This window comes from Sminthopsis crassicaudata, chromosome 3, assembly GCF_048593235.1.
Source record: "Sminthopsis crassicaudata isolate SCR6 chromosome 3, ASM4859323v1, whole genome shotgun sequence".
In the NCBI taxonomy this organism is placed as follows: Eukaryota; Metazoa; Chordata; class Mammalia; order Dasyuromorphia; family Dasyuridae; genus Sminthopsis; species Sminthopsis crassicaudata.
In genome coordinates, this window is record NC_133619.1 from 207,470,064 (window position 1) to 207,492,227 (window position 22,164).

A 22,164-nucleotide genomic window follows, 5' to 3' on the forward strand; every position below is an offset into this window, starting at 1 on the left:
AACTCAGGTTGACTTGATAGAAGGAGCAAGCTCATTGGCTGAAGTGGTTCTTCCCAGAAGCCCTTGCATTATCCCACGCCCATTCTCTGGGAGGATAAAAAGAGGCAACAGTGGGCCTGGAAAGTCAGTCTGCCTGGAGAAGGATAAGAGCTGGAGGAGATTCAGAGCCAGGATTCAAGAAGAAGACTCTGCACTACATCTGGCTTGACGCAGCTCTCTGCAGGAAGGGAAGTCGGCTCTCTGCAGGAAGGGAAGTCACTTCTCTGGACAAGAGTTAGTTAACAGCAACTGCCTGGAGACAACGGTTCACTACAGGAAGAATCTGTCTGAAAGATTTGAGTAGACACAGCAGATCTCTTCCCAGAGAGCGATCCAGCAGCTTCTGGAGACGACAGCTTGTTACAGACCTGAGTTCAAATCTGGCCTCAGACACTTAACACTTCCTGGCTGTGAGACCTTGGGCAAATCACTTACCCCAGCCTTAGGGGGAAAAAAAGAAAAATAAACATAAGGAGTGTACTTTAACATCATTCTGGTTACAAATACAACATGTGTATCCTGTGTTAACAGAAAAAGTTCTGAAATACATCTTGCCTTTTCCAACTTCATATTTATGTGAAGTTGCTTTTTCAGCATTTGTAGACATTAAGTTGATAAAAAGGAACAGACTATTGGATGTGGAGCCGCATCTCAGATTAAAATTAACAACCAGGGAACCAAATTATGATGATCTGTTATCTCAGCACAAACAATTCATCCTTCTATATAAAAATAATCAAAATCAGTGGGACTTACTAAAGCACTTAACAAACCTTTCCTATAAGAAAAATCTCACAAAAGCTAAAAATACACAGGCACCTGGAAAAGCCACTAAATATTAATGAAGTAAGTTGTCTGTAATGAAGTGTATTCATGCCGTGTCACACCAGACCATCTCACACCTCACAAGATTGTCTTGACTTGACTCATGAGAACATAGAATTAGGCGCAGCTAAGCATGGTACAGTACATATCCCCAACAAACTCCAGTGCAATATGTACCCCCACCAAATTCTTCCCACACCTCTGGGGGTTTGTGTACCACACTTTGGGAAACACTGCCCTAAACCAAGGAAATCACTGGTCTGGTTCAATTTTGTTTTTTTGTAAAGAAAACTTATAAAGGAATTCAAGGATGTGATAGTGGAAAGAGACTTTTGGGATTCTCTAATTCAACCCCTTTGTTTTATGGATGAGGAAAGGAGAGGAATTAAAACCTAGAGAAATAAAGAGGACTTCAAAATGAGCAGATTTTCTACTGTACTACATATGTTGCCTCTCGGTCTTGACATTGAACCTAATTTCAGAAAGTCAAAATTTGATTCATATTGCATACTATTGTTTTATGCATAGGAATATGCATATCTATAATTGGCACATTGCAGGAGTTTGCTGCAGATTTACTTCTGGATTTTCTATACAAAATGAAATAAAATGATCTCTGTAAGAAGTAGCTATGCCAAAGTGAAAGCTAAACTTATTTCAAGGGAATCATTTCATTAACAGGTTGCAGAAGACAGAAAAGCTCTAACCTAAAAGCTTTAACCTTAGAGCTAAGAATCATAAAATAGTCATTCTGTCTGAATGAAAAAGGCAAAGAATTCACTAATGTCTGAGGATGACATTTGTGATGAGTAGAAAAGATACAATACTTTAGATTGCAATAAATTACCATCAGTATATCTTCTTCTAAATTGGGAACAGAAAAACAAGGCATTTCAAGTTCTTTTCTAGCAGGAGACAGTACTGTATAGCATATAAAAACTCAAATGTGATTCCTTTGAATAAAGCTGTAAATTTCCCGACTTTAGACAACTAGAATGCAGGTCTGCTTATGTTATCTCTATTAAATTATGTTATCTCTATTAAATAAGAAACTTACTCAATTTCTAAATTGGGCATTTGGAATTATATGGTATATTCCCTCTTCCTATCCTGGTCTAGAAATATCAGTCCTATTACACAGAAATACAGACTTTTTGGATAGCAAGGTAGTGCATGCGCAGTTAGCTGGCACAGTGGATAGAATACAACATCTGAAGTTAGGAAGATATCTTCCTGAGTTCAAATCTGTCCTTAGACACTTGCTAGTCATGTGACCTCTTTGCCTCTGTTTCCTCATCTGAAAAGTGAGGTAAGGAAGGAAAGGAAAACCACTGCAGTATCTTTGCCAAGAAAACTCCAAATGGAGCCATGAAGAGTTGGATACAACTGAAGTGACTGAATTATCCACAGAAAACTTTATAAAGGGACCTTGAAATCATATGGTTCAAAGCTTTCATTATGTAGGTGAAATTAAGACTCAGAGAGGTTTAGGAAATTGTCCAAGTTTAAAAAGTGGCAAAACTAAAATTTAAACCCAGATTGAAATTTAAACCCAAAGTTGCCCATAAACAAGTTACTAGTGCTACCACTACTATTACTAACAGTTGTCATAAGAGTAATGGGTCACTTAATTTGGGCTTATAACCTATAATGTCATATCTTGATTTTTCATATTGGTCCAATAAAGAAGACAAGGCATGTACCACATTATATACCTCTTCTGCAGATAGAAATGAGATTCATATGAACTAAATGAAAATATTATCGTGCTATTAAGTAGCAGAAGTGGAACTCTATAGTTTTCTCATTTCTTGGAATGTCACATTGCCTTCTATATATACTCCTTCTACTTTACTTGGGGAGCATCAAGTCCTATTTTTAATTATCATCTCTATGCAATTGACTCAGATTATATATCCAGCCTTAGTCTCTCTGAGCTCTAGTCTTTTTTCATCAATTGCCTTATGTAATTTAAAAGTGGAAATCCTGTAGACATCTCAAAATAAACATATCATAAAAGAACTCATTCTTCTTTTTCTGGAACCCACTTTTCTTTCAAACTTTCCCATCACTGTTTAGGACAACACCATTTAGCATTTGAATCTCTGCATGATGATCATATCCCCATTTTTTCAATTTTTTTTACATAGCAGTTTCTGAAGAGTTTGTAATTTATTTTAGAGGCATTAGAGTTTTAGAGGGAGATATTAGAGTTTCTTGAGCAGGAGACTGATATGGTTGTTCATCTGCTTTAGGAACTTGATAGTTATAACAAACTTAGAGTGAAGCAGCGGGAGTGTGAAGACAAAAAAACAGTATTTGAATATCTAGGGGTTATTTCAATATCTAAGTGAACATTGATAGAAAGAAGTACCACAGGTGCAAGACAAATATTGTGAATTACTTCCAATAAACAAAACCTTCCAATGCATTGAAAATGTGAAGGACAGAGAAGAATTGAGATGGTTGTAAGGTTTTAAACCTGGATGATTGGTATCAACATCAATAGAGATATGGAAGTTAAGGAGAAGTAATGAGTTTTCTATCACACAAGTTGAGTTTGAGATAACTGCAGGACATTCTGATTAGAAGTATCCAATAGGCATTTAGTAATATGGGACTGGAGGTCAGTGTAAACACTTTTGATGCTATAAAACAAAGGGCATGGTCATAATCAGTCAGTCATATCAAGGTAAGTTTGCTGGAAGAGATGATATTTCAATTAGGTTTGAAAGGAAAAATAATTCAATGGTGGGAAGGAATTGTGGGCAAAAGGCCGGAGTTCAAATCCATACTTAGATATTTGTATGATTCTGTAAAATAGCTTAACATGTTTCATCGGTTTCCTCACCCTTCATGAAGATATTAATAGCACCTGTTTCCCAGGGATTTTGTGAGAATTAAATGAGATAGAATGTATAATGTACTTCCATAGTATCTGTCATGTAGTGGATACTATATGTTAGCCATCACTGTGATTGTGATAAGGATAATTCAGGGTAATAATGTGAAAAAAATTTAAAGAAAAAGGATGATGTGGTGAACCTTAAATGTTAAATGAGTTTGAACTTTGTTCAGCAGGCAAAAGAAGCTGTTTAGAGATCTGTGACTATTTAATAACTTTTTATTATTAAGGTTGATATGAAAGAGGAAGAGGGTAGGGATGGTACAATTTATTTTAAAAATATTATAATAGTTGAGCTGAATAATAATGAGTACTTGCTTTGGGATGGTGGTCAGTGGGAAAAAGACAGATGTTCCAGAGATGGAATCATAGAAGCTGGTAACAAAATTAGGTGAGAAGACTGTAGGATCAAAGATAACTCCAAGTTTGCAAACATGAGACAAAAATGAATGATTATGCTACACATAGAAATAGCAAAGAAAGAATGAGGAACTGAATTTGAGAAAAGATAAATGGCTTTGGAATGTGAATTTTAATTGAATAGTTAATGGAATATTCATTTGTAGATGGGATGGTATTCTATATCTTCTTTATCTGGGCTTCAGAAACAAAAAGACACATACATTATTTTCTTTTTCACTACTATTTCCTCTATTGAGCCATAATACAGGTTTCCCCACTCCCAAAGTCTTCTCTTCTTTTGTCATTTTCTTGAATTTTCTTTTCTCTTTATACCACTACATGATGCCACTTTAAGATGGAATATTTCTTCTCATTTCACAACATACTGACACTGAATGGTGAGAAATTATTTCAAAGAGAAGTTTTGAAAAGATATTGAGGCACAAGAGTGATTCATCATCATGTCTTGGCAACTATAAAAATAAAGCAAACAATGGGACAGTGACTGATTGGTAGAAAGGAGAATTTACCAAATCCTTTCCTTAAAGTCTTACTTTCCTTGATTCTCTTCCTGTCTCTTCACATCTTTTCAGGAAAAATTACATTTCTACTCACTTATGATTACATTTATTCAAATAAATATAGATGATTCTATTTATTTAATAGCTACATTTCTAAAATATGCACATGTAAATTTGTTTTCATTTTTAAAATATCAGATTACCCATTAAATAAAGTATCATTCTTGAATTTAATGTTAGATAACCTGATTTTCATAGGTGGAATGAACTTAAAATAAAGTGAATTATTACACACAAACACATAATCTTGTCCCTTTGTAGGTCTTTGAATATTCACAGGCATTTCTTTCTCTCTCTCTCTCTCTCTCATCTGTGAAGGAGCTATGGAAGAATGTGCACAAGATTTGTAAATCATTAAAAAGCATGAGTGGAGCTTCGATATAATCCAATGGGAATTCCCATTTTGATGAGATTACAGATCAATTAAAATATAGAAATGTGTTTAAATCTTAAAAAGTATGCATTGCGTTTTATACCAGTTTCTCTTCCATTCAATCATTCCATTCATGGTGAATCTGAAAACATTTCTTATTGTTGCTTCTTGATTCTCTCAACCATGTTAACCTATTTTATTTATTCTAGAGTAAAATACAAATGAGTTGGGATAATAATGGTATTAGTTAATCAACCGACAACCATTTATTAGGCACATACTTTGTGCCAGGTATTGTGCTACATGTTGGGGATACAAAAAGAGATTAAAGACAGTTCCTGTCCTTCAGGGGCTTACAATTTTTAATGAAAACATGCAAAAATATTCAAAACAAGATTTTATATATATATATATATATATATTATACATATGCATATATGTGGATATACTTTACATATATACACAACATACAATACAGACATATGCATATATGTGTTTGCATATGTATATGTATGTATAGTATATACATATATACATATACCTATGTGTCTATATGTACACATATGCATACATATATGTCTGTTAATGGAAATTTCAAAAGGAACTAGAAATAGTAGGGATTGAGGAAGACTTTCTATGGAAGATGGAATTTTGGTTATCTTAAAAAAAACTCAAGAGAATATATAGGTAAAATGAAAGAGGGAGAGTTTTCAGGGATGGTTGACAGTCTGCAAAAATTCCCAGAACCAAAATATGGAATGTCTTGTTCATAGAACAGCAAAGACCAGTGCCATTGGTGTAAGAGTATGTGAAAGGGAATAAAGTGTTATAAGATTGGAACAGTAAGCAGGGCTCTGAATATCAAACAGAAGACTTTTTTTTACTAGATTCTGGATATGATAGAGAGGGGTGACATGAGAAGGTAACTTCTTCAGGAGGATTTATAAGTGGCTGGAAAAGGCAGAGAAGATGGTAATGAGAATAGATGGTTGAAAATCTGAAGAACTTATTAAAGTTGCTCAATCACCAAAATGCATTTAAACTTAATTTCCTGACATCAGAGAAGCTGTTGTTACTGTATCTTGACAATGTCTCTTAACCTCACCTATGGCGTTTCCTCCTTTGCCTTGTATTCTTCCAATTTATTATCTGCAGTCGATAGTGATGTGGCCACACTGTACTTCCTTGAAGATCTCACCCAGCAACCTTTATTGCTTAAAGAGGGTTTGGGGAAAAATAGGGAATAGTTGCTATGACTTTAAATGGCCCACAGAATCTTTGGGACACTTAATTTGGGGTAGGATAATGATCGATGATTTCATAATCTAGTAATGGAAGGTAGTCCATGAAAGTAGATTCATTTGGCATATGGCCAAAAGAATTGCATGTAATTAGTGCTAATGCATCTTTAAAGTGAACATAGTAACTGCTCAATTATTCCTCTTTTGGGTTTTCCAAGGATTAAGTATGATGAGTGAAAAATCATTTATTAAGCATATGTTATGTATTGGATATTGTATTAAGTAAATGGCTCACAATATATAGGTATATATGTATATACACATACACATATATAAAGTATAAACATAACTCAATATATTACATATAAAATAACATAAAAACAAATAAATGGATTCTGTGTGTGTGTGTGTGTGTGTGTGTGTGTGTGTGTGTGTGTGTTTATACACTGGGCTAGACCCTAGGGAAGAAGCTCCAAAGTACACAGGTGTGTTGATGATTGTAGTCATAGTACTGTGTTCCTCGTCATTGAAATCTCATTTTTTTTTTTTTTTTTTTTTACAGAAGCCCAGTGCCTTTTCTTTCTTCCTTCCTTCTTTTCTTCCTTCCTTTCTTTCTTTCTTTCTTTCTTTCTTTCTTTCTTTCTTTCTTTCTTTCTTTCTTTCTTTCTTTCTTTCTTTCTTTCTTTCTTTCTTTCTTTCTTTCTTTCTTTCTTTCTTTCTTTCTTTTTTCTTTTCTTTTTTTTTTTTTTTTTTGTTATGCAGCTAATAGCATTGTTGAGCATATTACAACTTATACATTGCCACCATATATACTAGTAATGGCTAACAAGTATGCACCATACTTGACAGTTTCTGTTAGTTTCTTGTTGGAAAAGCATGCCCCAAGCATATTGTTATAGCTTTACTTTTTTGTTTTATATCAGCTGTAGTTTTCGAGCTAATGAAATTCTGATGGGTATCAAATAAGTATGTTCAACTCTTAACAGTTTTAGTTTTAATATAATTCAGCATGTAATCATTTTACTGTCAACTTTAAAATGAAAGCAATTATATACCTATTTGTGAGAGTCTACAATATGTTCTCTGAAACTTGATTTTATTGATTTCTCAGTGATTAGATATATGACAAAAAAGTATTATTAACAATTCATAATGACTGCATATAGATTCATATCTACAATTTTGTGTTTGCTCTCCTGAAAAAAAATTATTTATTTATTTTCTATGTCCTAAGGTCTATGTATAAATATAGCCACACATTCTTATGGCACATCTTAATCTTCTTTATTATTATCTTTTATATAATGTTGTAGTCTTTAGGATACACTGTTATCTAGCTCTTTGCTACTTAAGGCAATCTTGGAACAATTTCCATGCATTTATGGGAATGAGTCATTCACTTATTTGTTGCCTTTCTTTAAATTTCCTCTTACTTCAGTCACAATCTTATTAATAAATTCGCTTAAAATTGGTATAATATTTTGAAAATACTGACACAAGGCATGCTTTCTCTCTCTCTCACACACACACACAATTTATTTTTGTCATTTTGCAACTGTTTTCTTAGAACTGCAAATACATACACACAATAATCTAACACTTATGTTATATATATAATATATATATGTTATATATATGTATATATATATATATATATACATACATATATATATATAGAATGTAATATATGTATATATTTTTCACCCTTTTTAGAAACCCTTTAAAAAGGGAACTTGATTTGTCATTAGTAGTTGGATAATGGCTTATAGAAATAGACACATTATTATTGATAGTAATTTGATAGATACCTATTATGTCCAGAATTATTTTAGGAATTGAGTCACAGAAAAAAAATAAAAGGCCCATTTTATTTCAGATAGTTAAAACTTTAAGGAATACTTCTGGGGTACCTATGTGAAATAAACTAGAAGTTCTGATTTATTTTTTGGGGGGGCTGAGGCAATTGGGGTTAAGTGACTTGTCTAGGGTCACACAGCTAGGACGTGTTAAGTGTCTGAGGTCAGATTTGAACTCAGGTCCTCCTGACTTCAGGGCTGGTCCTCTATCTACTGCACCATCTAGCTGCCTTTACTGATCTTTTTTGGCCTATTTTAAAATAAAATTTATTAAGCACAAAACCTTTTACATGATAATGGTATATATTCTCTTTTTCACTTAAAATTTTACATTAAAATTTTTTAAATCCCTCCCTCCCTCCCTCTTTCTCTCGACCCTTCCTTTATTCCTTTGTTCCTTCTTTCCTTCCTTCCTTCTTTCCTTTCTTCCCTTTCCTCCTTCCTCCTTCCTCCCTTCTCTCCTTTATTTCTTCCTTACTATGGCTCTTCCTCCATCTCTTTCTTTCTTTTCTGTTGAATTACCAATAGGGAAGTAATAATGTTTTAAAAAGTAGTTATGCTGAGTCATTTCAATGATAATTAATGGTTTATGTTCTATTCATTAATTCTTTTCTATATATGCACATTTCTATCTCTCTATACAAGGTATTCCAAAAGTCTTAATGCAGTTCATGCAGTTGTAAGCTTTAAGGCACAACAAGGCTCTTACTGAAATATTACATTCAGATAAAAAGTCCATTGGTCCTAACTATACTCTGTCCTACTCTAAGATTCTTGCCTTTAGCCTTAAGCTTAAATAAATTAAATTGTACTAAGACTTTCAGGAAACGCTGAAATGGGTGTAGTTTAGAGCTTTGTGAAGAAATATAGACCAATGAATTTTTTTTGTCCATTGGGAATTCTACATTTTCAGTGAAAATTACAGTTGCTTAGCCAGTTCTTCCTATTTTTTAAGTCACTTTAAGGACATCTAGTTGGCACAATGGATAGAATGCTAGACAGGGAGTAAGAAAGATTAATCTTACTGAGCTCAAATATGTGATCCTGGGCAAGTCACTTAATTCTGTTTGCCTCAGTTATTTTATTTATAAAATAAGTTGGAAAATGCAATAGCAAACCATTCTAGGTTTTTTTTTTTTGATTTGTTTGTTTTTTGCCAAGAAAGTCCCAAATGGGCTTATGAAGAATTGAACACCAATGAACCAATGCATTAACCACAACAATATTCTTGAAATGATTTTTTTTTCAAAGAATCTTTGACGCTTGTGAAAAATTATATTTGTTAAATTCATAAGAGGAATTGGAGGGACGAGGGGAATGTATTTTGTTTACTGGCAGTAAATCAATCATGAGTCATAGATGGCATGCACAGACTTCTGAGACATGGACAAAGCTTCATGCTATATAGAGGATTCCTATAAGAACACAGAAACATCTCATTCTTCACCTCCCTCAAGACTTTTTAAATGGAGATGTCACTTAACAAAAAATGAATGATATAAAATATAATTATGAATCTTTAATATAAATCATAATGTCTTTTGTGAAGAACCAAGAATGAAAAACACTTGTGTGTTTACTATTTCTTAATGATTCAAGTAAAATAAAACATTTAAAAATTAAATTCTTAGAATAAATGACAAATCTTACATTTCCTAGAAAACTCATTTTAATGGGATGGTCTTGATTCCAATCAACCTATTAAAATTTTATTTTGTTAAAATTAAATTTTTTATTTTGTTAGAAAATTATATTACTTCCTTTCATTGTATATAATAGCATAACAATTCTAATTTGACTTTCTAAAGGAATTTTAGGGGCTGTTACAATTTAAAAAAATATTATTGAAATTATTTTTCTTAAAAGTGCTCCAATACTATATAGCCTAAAAAAGATGCTTATTTTTATTGTAGTGATGTTTAACTTGAATAATAATATTTTCTCCTTTTAAAAGTGAGATTTAGATAGCTTTGAAGGGAGTGAATAGCTCATACAGTTGGTAGAGGACAGAGATCTTTACTTTTGGCTCATCACTTCCCTAAGTTGGAAGTGACTTATGATTAATATCACTTCAAGGTTGTTTGATGACCTATGCAAGCTAATTTATTTCTGGGGGATAGAAGTCCACTCCAAAGAAAATGTCACAGCCTGATATTCACATTGACATTGACAATCTCAAGAAAAGGAGAATTGATTAGCAAAGGTTAGGAACTCAAGTATTCCCCTAAGCATAATGGTATTATTTAATACAAATATACAAAAGAGCTGATAAAAATGAACAATAACTTACTTTTTGTGACAACACCTTCCAGGCGAATGATGTTTGGGTGGTCAAATTGTCCCATGATACTAGCTTCTCTTAGAAAATCTCTTCTTTGCCTATCCATGTGACCACCTTTCAGAGTTTTGATGGCAACTGGGATCTCTCTTTTCCCTGGTGTTTTCAAACGTCCACTACAAACTTCTCCAAATTCACCTTGAAATAAGGACAAGAGTTTATTTTTTTAAATTTTACTTATAATTTTTTGACAGTATATATGCATAAGTAATTTTTTTTATAACATTATCCCTTGTATTCATTTTTCCACATTGTCACCTCCCTCAACTCCCTCTCCTTGATGACAGGCAATCCCATACATTTTACATGTGTTACAATATAACCTAGATACAATATATGTGTGTAAATACCATTTTTTTTTGTTGCACATTAAGTATTAAATTCCGAAGGTATAAGTAACCTGGGTAGATAGACAGTAGTGCTAACAATTTACATTCACTTCCCAGTGTTCCTTCTCTGGGTGTAGTTGTTTCTGTCCATCATTGATCAACTGGAAGTGAGTTGGATCTTCTTTATGTTGAAGATATCCACTTCCATCAGAATATGTTGTTGAAGTGTACAGCGATCTTCTGGTTCTGCTCATTTCACGCAGCATCAGTTCATACAAGTCTCTCTAAGCCTTTCTGAATTCATCCTGCTGGTCATTTCTTACAGAGCAATAATATTCCATAGCCTTCATATACCATAATTTACCCAACCATTCTCCAATTGATGGACATCCATTCATCTTCCAGTTTCTAGCCACTACGAAAAGAGCTGCCCCAAACATTTTGGCACATACAGGTCCCTTTCCCCTCCTCAGTATTTCTTTGGGATATAAGTGCAGTAGTAGCACTGCTGGATCAAAGGGCATGCACAGTTTGATAACTTTTTGGGCATAGTTCCAAATTGCTCTCCAGAATGGTTGGATTCTTTTACAACTCCACCAACAATGCATCAGTGTCCCAGTTTTCCCACACCCCCTCCAAAATTCATCATTATTTGTTCCTGTCATCTTAGCATTTCTCTGATCAGTAGTGATTTGGAACACTCTTTCATATGACTGGATATAGTTTCAATTTCATCATCTGAGAATTGTCTGTTCATATCCTTTGACCATTTATCAATTGGAGAATGGTTTGATTTCTTATAAATTAGGGTCAGTTCTCTATATATTTTGGAAATGAGACCTTTATGAGAACTTTTAACTTTAAAAATATTTTCCCAATTTGTTATTTCCCTTCTAATCTTGTTTGCATTAGTATTGTTTGTACAGAAACTTTTTAGTTTGATGTAATCAAAATCTTCTATTTTGTGATCAATAATGATCTCTAGTTCTCCTGTGGTCATAAATAAGGACAAGAGTTTAAACAGTGTCCATATTTGAGAAGTATTGCAGTTTGAGAGTAATTTCTTCCTTTTAATATAAACATAACTCCTCTCCAAGGGCATAATTTTCACGTGAGGTATTTAAAACAATTCTGAAGCTCAAATATTTGTTTAGCAGCATTGATAATCAAATTTGATGGGATAAACATGCCCAGGGCAACTAAGTGGTGGAGTGAATAGAGTTCCAGGCCTGAAATAAGACAGAACCATTTTCCTGAGTTCAAATCTGCCTCAGATACTTACTAGCTTTGTGACCCTCTGCAAGTCACTTAGCTTTTTTTTTTTTTGCCTCAGTTTCTCATTTGTAAAATGAGCTAGAAAAGGAAATATCATTCCAGTATCATTGCCAAGGAAATCCCAAATGGATTCACTTTTTGAATCTTTTATTAATATCAATTTATCAGTCAAATACATATTAAGTTCAGAAAATATATATGCTCAGATTTTTCTCTGCAAGTTGCTCATCTCAGAATTTCATTTACCTTTAAGAAAAGAATCTTAGGTCATGCAAACTAAGACCATTATTATATAAATTTATGTTTAACACTAGATGTTAGGAATCCTAGTGAGTAAGGAATCTTAATCTCAGCCATGTCTTTTGTGTAACTTTTTGCTGAGAACATAAGAACGTGCTTGCAGTTGTCTGAAGGAGTACAAAGAAAGTACAAAGAAGTTGTATTTTTCTTGTCTTTTTCTTGTGCATTAATCAATGAGTATCTTTTATTGCAGGCCTGTGTTTACTGTGGAAACCTGGTCAATTCTTTGGGGAAATACAGTTCTCAAACAATAAACAAATATTCTCCTTGGGGGGGCATCTTTTAATGGAGCGTCCTATACCTGGGTGACAGGCTGAAGAGTCATGTATCAAATGAGAATACATAGTGTAGTGTATTCTTTGTTCTCAGCCTTTAAAAAGCCCTTACTGGAAAGGGACTTTGAGGGTTCAGGCTTGGAAGTTTGGTACAGCTTGCCTGACAATGGCTGCCACTTGAGACTCTGAATAGCTGTGATAATGAATCTTCCAGCCAAGAAATTCAGATGTTGGTGCTTTCTCTGGGTGGTGATGATGTATGTTGTATATTATTCATTTGTTTGTTATAGTGTCTTTGTTATTATGGCAGCCACTATGTTAGCCAATCCATGTTTGCCATTGTAAAATACACAATTGTATTTTATGTTTTGAGTTTCCTCTTCTCTTATTTCTTATTTAAATCAAGTTTCTGAACAGTAATAAACTTGCACCTATCCTTTCCTTTTAAGACTAGGTCTGCTGAAAGGTGAATTCCAAATTTAGATAAATCTTACACCAGGAAGATCAGAATTAAGGAATCCTGTGAAGGATCAAGCTATATTAATTGATTTAATGCATTTTTTAAGAAGATGATGAAAATATATTAAGATGATTTAAAAAAACATGTTGACATGCCTGGTACTTCTGCTTAACTCATACATGATCATCTGGCTAAATGAGCAGTTACATGCCTGAAAATAGGAAGCACACTAAAATAACTTAAGAATTTTCTTTGGTAGAACTCACTATTTGACAAAAATTGCTGGGTAAATTGAAAATCTGCATAGATTTTCATCTCACACCCTATGACATAATAAGGTTAAAATGGATACATGATTTGGTCATAAAGGATATCATAAACAAATTGAGAAAAAGGGATAATTTACCTTTCAGATCTTTGGAACATGGAGGAATTTATGACCAAAGAATAACTATAGAACATTATGAAAGGCAAATGGGCAACTTTGATTACATAAATTAAAAAGGATTTGCAGAAATAAAATCAAAAGAAATAAGATTAAAAGGGAAGTGTAAGGCTGGAAAAAAATCTTTACAGACAGTATTTATGATAAAAGTCTTATTTCTAAAATATATAAAAAACTGTGTCTATTTTATAAAAAAAAAAAAAAAAAAAACAAGTCATTCCCAATTGATAAATGCTCAAGACATATGACCAGACAATTTTCAGATGATGAAATTAAAGCCATGTATAGTTATATGAAAAAATGCTCCAAATCCCTATTGATTGGAGAAATACAAATTAAAACAACCCTGAAGTATCACCTCACACATCTCAGATTGACTAAGATGACAGGAAAAGATGATGATATATATTGGAGGGGATGTGGGAAAATTAGGACACTGATGCATTGTTGGTGGAGTTGCAAAACAGCCCAACTATTCTGGAGAGCAATTTGGAACTATGCACAAAAGGCTATAAAATTGTGCATAACCTTTGATCCAGAAGTTCCATTACTGGGTCTGTATCCCAAGGAAAGAATAAAGAAAGGAAAGGACCCACATGTGCAAACATATTTGTTGCAGCTCTTCTTGTGGTAGCAAAGAATTTGAAAAGGAGTGGATGCCCATCAATTGGGGAATGGATGAACAAGATGTGGTACATGAAGGCAATAGAATATTATTGTTGTACAAAAAAGGATAAACAAGCTAATTATATAAAAAAGGCCTGGAAAGAGTTACATGAACTGATGCTGAGTGAAACAAGCAGAACTAGAAATACATTGTATACAATAACAACAAGAATGTGCAATAATCAACTATGCCTTGCTTCTCAGTAATTCACTAATCCAAAGCAATCTCAATAGACTTTGGACAGAAAATGCCATTTGCATCCAGAAAAAAGATCTAAGGAGACTGAATGTAAAATCAACACATGCTATGCTTACTTCTTTTTTCTGTTTTTTATCTCTCCCATGGCTTTTCTCTTTTGCTCTGATTTTTCTCTTCCAACATGATTTGTAAAACAATGTGTACTAAAAATAAATAAATTTACTGTGATAAACAACCAGAATTTTGACTTCTTGCACTGTATGAGAGATTATGAAACAAGAAAAACTTTCTCTATTGTCAAAGAATTTATTATACAGTTAGAGAAATAAGACAAATATACTTGAAACAATCAGTAAGCTATACAAGATAGTCTACAATTAAGTAGTAAATTCTTCTATTGACTATATGTTTTGGAAATTCGAATAAAGAATATTCATGAGGTTAATGAAGGCCAGAAACTTCCTTTATAAAAAGATGGGGCTTGTTTTTGTTGTTGTTCAGTCATTTTCAGTCATGTTTGACTTTTTGTGACTCCATTTGAGATTTTTCTTGGCAAAGATACTAGAGTGATTTGCCATTTCCTCATGTAGTTCATTTTACAGATGAGGAAGCTAAGGCAAACAGGGTCAAGTGACTTGCCCAGGGTCACAAAGCTTGTTAAATAGAGTCAGCACTCTATGCATTGGGAATACAAGATTTAGCAGAGATGAATGTTGGAAACTATTTATGCATATGTTTTGAAAATAAAAAGCTTTAAAGTGGGAAAAGAAGAAATGAGGAGCAGGCAGATTTCAGAAAAACATGGAAAGATTTATATGAACTGATACTGAGTGAAATGAGCAGAACCAGGAGAATATTTACACAGTAACAGTAACATGGTACAATTATAAACTATAATATGTTTGTTTCTCCTCAGCAATGCAATGTCAAAGACAATTCCAAGGAACTCATAATGGAAAATGCTATCCATAACCAGAAAGAAAGAAAGAAAGAAAGAATGAAGAAGAAAGAAAGAAAGAAAGAAAGAAAGAAAGAAAGAAAGAAAGAAAGAAACAAACAAACAAACAAACAAACTATGGAGTCTTACTACAGATGGAAGCACATTATTTTCACTTCTTATTTTCTTTTCTTTTGATTTTTCCCATTTTGTTCTGTTTCTTCTTCCATAATATGACTAATGTGGAAATATGGTTAGTATGATTGTCTTTGTGCTTATATCAGATTGCTTGTTGTCTTGGGGAGAGGGAAAGGAAGGGAGGGAGAAAATTCGGAGTGCAATATCTTAAAAAGATGAAGGTTGAAAACTATCTTTACATATCATTGTAAAAGACTATTAAGTAAAAAAAAAAAACTCAATCCCCCACAAATCTCTATAATATTTCACATTTGTAAAGGGCTTATTTATGTCTTGTTTACTTTTTGATCAATTGATTCAACAGAAATTTCTAGGTGCTCTGTGATTATAATAGTTAAGGTAAATCCCCCAAAATTTACTGACCTAGTAAACAATTTATTTGCCAGGAAAATATGTTTGGATAGTCAAGGAGAGGCCCAGGAAACAATATAGGAAATGAATTAAATATACTTTCATGCCTGAATAGTTATGTTATTTTATTAATTTTTCAGAAGTAATTACCTGCTTGATTAGGAGTTAGTATTTGCAATTTTCCCTATTTGGGGGATGTTTCTTTTGTTATTCTTTTTATAAAAGCAATAAAATGAAAAGAAGCAAATATTACTATAGTTGTTAATTTTGTTAGTTAACATTAGTCTGGTGATGGGGAGTTTGAAGGTCATGGGCTCCAAGTCACATTTCTAATTTACTATGGATAACTTCAACACCATTAGCATAGATAACTGAAAGTTTGCTAAATACTCCTGTAGTTTTAGTTGAGTAAAACATATAAAAAGTAAAGCATATAAAAGAAAAAAAAAAAAGAGATCTAACCTATGGCAAACACAGAAAGGAAATAAAGAAAACTGCATAATTACAAGGTTTATTAGTTACATACAAAGATAATATACATTAGTTTTTAAAATGTCACAAAATATAGACACATTGTGCAAACATATACACATATAACATGATTGAGTTCTCTTGAAATTCCATACAAAGGTACTCAAATTTTATTCTTGCAATTATTCTAAAATCAAAGAAAAGCTACTTTTGTTTAAGTTAAATTCTAACCAGCTTTGGGATTCACTATTCTTAGGAGCATAAAACAAAGAAATTCCAGTTATTCAGTACTTTTTGTAATAGTAGCTTTATTTTTTTCTTTTCTTCTGAGGATATTAATGATAAAAAAAATGGGAAATTCATCCAAGCTTTCCATATTTTTCTTTCAAGATAGAAAACTTTGAAGGAGGGAGTGAGGGATTTCTATTTTTAATATGTGATGTATCTATGTGTGCATAAATGATGATTCATCTTCAGATCACTTTGATTCACTGTGATGAATATTCATGGTTAAAACCAGATTTTCCTATTTTTTCCCATAGTAAGACTGCTGGTGGATAGAAAGATTCAGCGTCAATTTAATACCTCTCATCTGCTATAAATTGCTAATCCATGGGATTTTTCTTTCACATTTCATAGTGTTTCAAGTAAACTTTTAACTATAATGAAACAAATGGACTAATCTATTGTTATTTTACTAAGTGATACAACCCTGTTTTTCTTTGAATTTTTTGTTGCTCGAATTCACATATCTTAACACTAGGCAGGTGTTTCTTCACATGAAACATTGCATTATCATGCTGTTATTACATTCATTCTAGTGGCACCAAACACAGTTGTCTCAATTAGGAACTCTGAAAGCATTCTTTCTGTTTATTCCTGAAGTTCAGTCAGAGGGCACATCTGAATATTTGTCTTCCAAGATAGATATCTCAGGCAGATAGATGAAAATAAACAAATTTAACCATACAGTTTCTGATATAATTGAGACAACTTTTTAATAGCGTGGTACCTAGTAGCATTTGGGCAGCTTAGATAGTTCAGCAGATAGAGTTCTGGAACTGCAGTCAGGAAGCCTCACCTTCTTAGATACTTTCTAGCTGTGTGACACAGTAAGTTATTTAACCCTGTTGGTCTCAGTTCCTAATCTATAAAATGAGTTAAAGATGAAATGGCAAACCATTCCACTATCTTTCCCAAGAAAATTTCAAATGGGATGACGGGAAGTTGGACATATCTGAAATGATTGAACAACAACCCAGTAGCAGGAAATCTTAGGGGCAGAACCTGTCCTAAAGAAGCATTCACTTCAATGGGAGAAGTAATATTGAAATACTTAGGTATATACAAAGAATGTATAAAGTGGATGGAAATAATCTGAGAAGGGAAGACATTCTCATAGGTGTGAGAGTGTGTGAACCAGTCAAAGTCTTATATAGAAGGTTGGAGGTGAAGTGAAACTTGAAGCAGGTAAGAAGATTAGAGGTAAAAATGAGATTTTGGCACATTCCAGTCATGAGGGACAGTTAGTTCAAAGGCACAGAAATGGAAAATGGAATGTCTTATTTGAAGAACTTCAAGTAGATCAGAATGTCAAGGAAGTAGTGTGTAGAAAGAAATAGAGCTTTAATAGTTAAAGGTGAGAAGGATCCAGATTAGGAGGAACTTTAAATGAGAAACTGAGGACTTTATATTTGATCCTGCAGATAACAAGGAACCACTAAATATTGAGTAGAGGGATGATATGATCAGATATATGCTTCAGAAAAATCACCATGGTACTTCAGTGGTTGATATTTTAGAATGGGGAGAGATTTGAAGCAGGGAGATCACTTAATTAGAAAGACTACACAATAGTTTAGGAAAGAGGAAGAAAATATGAACCAGGCCTTTCTCACAGTCTTTACATAAAAGAGAGGAGAGATTGGATAGGAGTTTTCAGTAATAATCATATTAAATGATGATTTCTTAAGGATGGGGGAGATGTGGCTATATTTGTAGGTAGCAGAGGAGTGAGTATACAGAGATGGAAGAGAAGAGAAAATTTTTTCTGTAGCAGCCTGGAGAAAACTGGATCAAGGATACATGAAGACATATTTGCCTTGGAAATGTACCGGTAGTAATGAATGTGACAGAAGACGAAACTGTCTGATTGGTGTTAGATTAGAAGGAAGGCAGTTCTAGGTCATGTGATCAAGAAGATGTAATACTAGATATTTTCTCTGTTTCTTATGGCATCTCACACATTTCCAAAACAGAAATCAGCTACGTAAGATAAAACAACTTTATCTGTTTTCATGGTCTAGGATACCTACCTAAAAGCCAAAAAGAAGCAAACAAAATAAACAACCCTCTCCCCCACCCAAACTCAGGAAATGATACTCAATGATTCTGAACTCATTTATTATCCCTACTTTCCCTCCCATGCTACCAACAGCAAAACTATATTAAAAGACCCAATATGACATAGCTTACATTAAAGCACGTACCTAGACTCTCATACCTATTCCTTCTTTCAGTGCTATGGATTCAGGTGGAGGAAATTTTATCAAGTCCTGACAGCTAGTTTTACCATAGCCCTTTAGGAGCTAAAGTTCATTGGAGATTGCAACATGGAAGTAAGTACCAGTGCTGCAAAATTCTGAACTGCTGGTACTGGAGAAAATAAGCGCTGAACTGCCAGTGTTGGGTTAGAGAACTGAGGAACAAAAGTAGGACAGGTCCTTAGGACATAACCTGTATATGGGAGATGTATAGCATTCCTCTAAGCCTGAAGAAAAGGACACAGCATCCAGTTCTGACCAATACTTCAGTTAGGGTGGAGACCTTGTGAATTGCCCAGTGTGGGAAGAAGCTGAATTACTTTGAGATCCAGTCCCAAAAAGAAAGCATAATCAGAGTGCAGGTAGTCAGGCATAAAGAAATAAAGACAATAATATAAACTACTGAAAGTATTAAAATATTCAGAAAGAAGAAAATTCAATAGGCAGAGTACTCTTGGGCTGAGTCTTGAAGAAAGCTAAAAATTCTAAGAGATGGAGATGAGTAAAGTATTACAGTATCATGAGTCTTTATACATTTATACAAATATAAAGTATTACATGAGATTTACAAGACCATATACATGCAACTCCTATAGCAGTCTGTTTCCTGTGTTTTCCTAGCTATTAGACTTATTATCACTATTCCCCTTCCTAAATTAAAAATTCAAACATCATGAACCTAATTATAGATATACTAGAACCCATCTTTGGTCCTGAGTAGCATATAAAAGATAGAAATAGAGAAGACCAACCTTGGAAGAAAAACTGGTACTTTTTAATTAGAATGATAAATTAGCAATTTGAGGTTTTAGCCCTTCTCCCTTCCACGCTTCCCTCCTCCTACCTTGTAGTGGATATTAATGAGCTTTTTGATGAGAGATATTTACACCAAGTGCACAAATAGCTTTCCTTCCACTCTGTCATAACTATATAACTTAATCATGTTCTTCCACAAATCTGACTTAAGAATACAACTAGCAAGCTGGTGACTTTCTACTATGTCAGGGCTTCTTAACTTTTTCAATATCATGTATCCACTTTCAAAATAATATTTTTAAATACATCAAATACACAGGATTATCTAGAAAACCAATAATATTAAAATGCAATTATAAAATTTTAAAAAAGAAAACTCAAAAACTTTGAATGCAAGTTGGGAAAAAAAACAAAAAACAGCAGAGGTAATTTTGACCCCCATATATAGCAATTGAATTCAGGCAAAATAAAGGAAATTATAAAATAATTTATTGTAATAAAATAAAAACAAAAATAAGGAATTCAGGCAAAATTCACTGCAAAATAAGGGAACCCAATGTTTGAAGGGACAGAGGACCTTGGAGAATTTGAGAGGGACATGGGTCATTCTTGAATGGTTTAAAAGAGAAATGAGAATTATGAGAGGAGAAACTATGTATTGTACAGCAAAACTAATGAACAGAATGGAAAAATTGGAATCTTAAATGGCAAGCTTTACCAAAGAACTAAAAAATAAATTAAAAAACAACAACAAGAGATTGGGAATGCAAATACACAGATGTGCAAAACAATTTAGAAGAAAAGCAACCCTCCAAAAAGCAATAACTCTCCCCCCACAACAAACATAAAATAAAATAAACTCACTATGAAAGCAAAACACATTGAAACTGAAGACAGAATGAAGAGAGACAACTTAAGAATTATGAATTTCCCAGAAGAATAGAACAGGACAAAAACCAATTTTTTTCTTCACAATGAAGGAAATAATAGAAAAGAATTACGTAGAACTTTTCAATATAGATGATGAAATTTCAGTTTGCTTCCTCCCCCCCCCAAAAAAAAAAAAACCAAACAAATAATAACAACAACAATGCTAAGGCTATATGCACTATGACACAGAGTTGTTAAGTTTAACAGTTCAATTCAGAAACAAGTTTTGCAAGCCATCTGGAGAAAGACCTTCAAATATACAGAAAAAGACATTTGAATAATGGCAAGGCTAGTGGAATAATGTTTTCTGAAGAGCAACGAAACTTGAAATGCAGCTCTGGGTTGTAATATTCTTAGCGGTTTTCTGGAGGTCTCTGGGGCAGCCTTCTTTTTAGATGAGTAATCACCACAAGCATAGCCAGGTGTTAAAGTCCCAAAGTCTTTATTGTCTCTTTGCCTGGTACTCAGCTAGTTTTCTCAAGGCCTTCAGAGGGGACTTGGTTTCAGTGGAGAAAATGCAGGAGGACAGGCTGGCCACCACAAGCCTGATAAAGATGGAATGAATCTTTCCTTGACTCTGAGGGCTTGAGCTCCCTCCTGTTTGTCTTCTCTGGCTCTCCTGTGACTGAGGCTCCCAGCTTATATGCTCTCTTATAATTACATTATCATAGTTGTGAATCTTGTAGAACTCTATTAAGTACTAAATACATATACTGAACTAAAGAACTATTAATCACCATGCTAAACTAGATAACCATTATCTTTATCAATTCCACTGACTTAACACCTTGTAAAAATTCTTGTTTCAAAGTTCTGGCCTATAACACTGGGTGATGTATCCTGCATATCTGAATTTAAGTATAATGTACACAAAAGATGAACATTCTATAACAAAGAAGAATTTGAAACATTTTAAAGAAGAAAACCAGAACTGAAGAGATTATGTTCCAAATAGAAATGCAAGAAGCATGAATAAATGCAGCAGACAAGTATAATAATAATAGCAATGGAGTGACAACAAAGAGAGACCAGTAGGATACTTCTGACTAAATGTACTTAAAGAGACAGGGGTGAGGGCAGAAATGTAGTAGAGGTAAAAGTGAAGAGGCAGACAGGGTAGTATGGATGGAACCTATTGATATTAGCTTTTAGGTGAATTTTTCTTTAGGGGAATGATATTACAATATAGGAGGGTGCAGAGAAGGGAAGGATGACAGCAGGAGGATAGAGAGGAAAAAGCAATATGTGAGGGCCAAATCAATGGCTAGAAATGAGGAGAAAATTATTTCTGTAGTTTCAGAAGGAAAATATTAAAAAGCGAATCAATAGTATAAAAAGTATAAAGTTTGATTCAGTAAGGCATGGAGAGAAGGAAAGAGAAAAACAGGGAGGAGAAAATATTATAATCAGTGCAAGAATGATAGTCTGGGAAAGAACTAAGGAGTAAAGGGAATAGAGGATAAAATGAA

At 33.5% G+C, this 22,164-nt stretch overlaps 1 protein-coding gene across 1 annotated transcript in view; it reads right to left on the bottom strand.

Annotated features, from left to right (window-relative positions):
- Window positions 1-22,164, bottom strand: part of EPHA6 (EPH receptor A6) — a 1,095,310-nt gene that overhangs the window by 293,378 nt on the left and 779,768 nt on the right. The window contains exon 11 of the mRNA XM_074299847.1: window positions 10,513-10,698. Coding sequence (XP_074155948.1) covers window positions 10,513-10,698 — 186 coding nt within the window. The remainder of the gene's footprint in view (window positions 1-10,512; window positions 10,699-22,164) is intronic.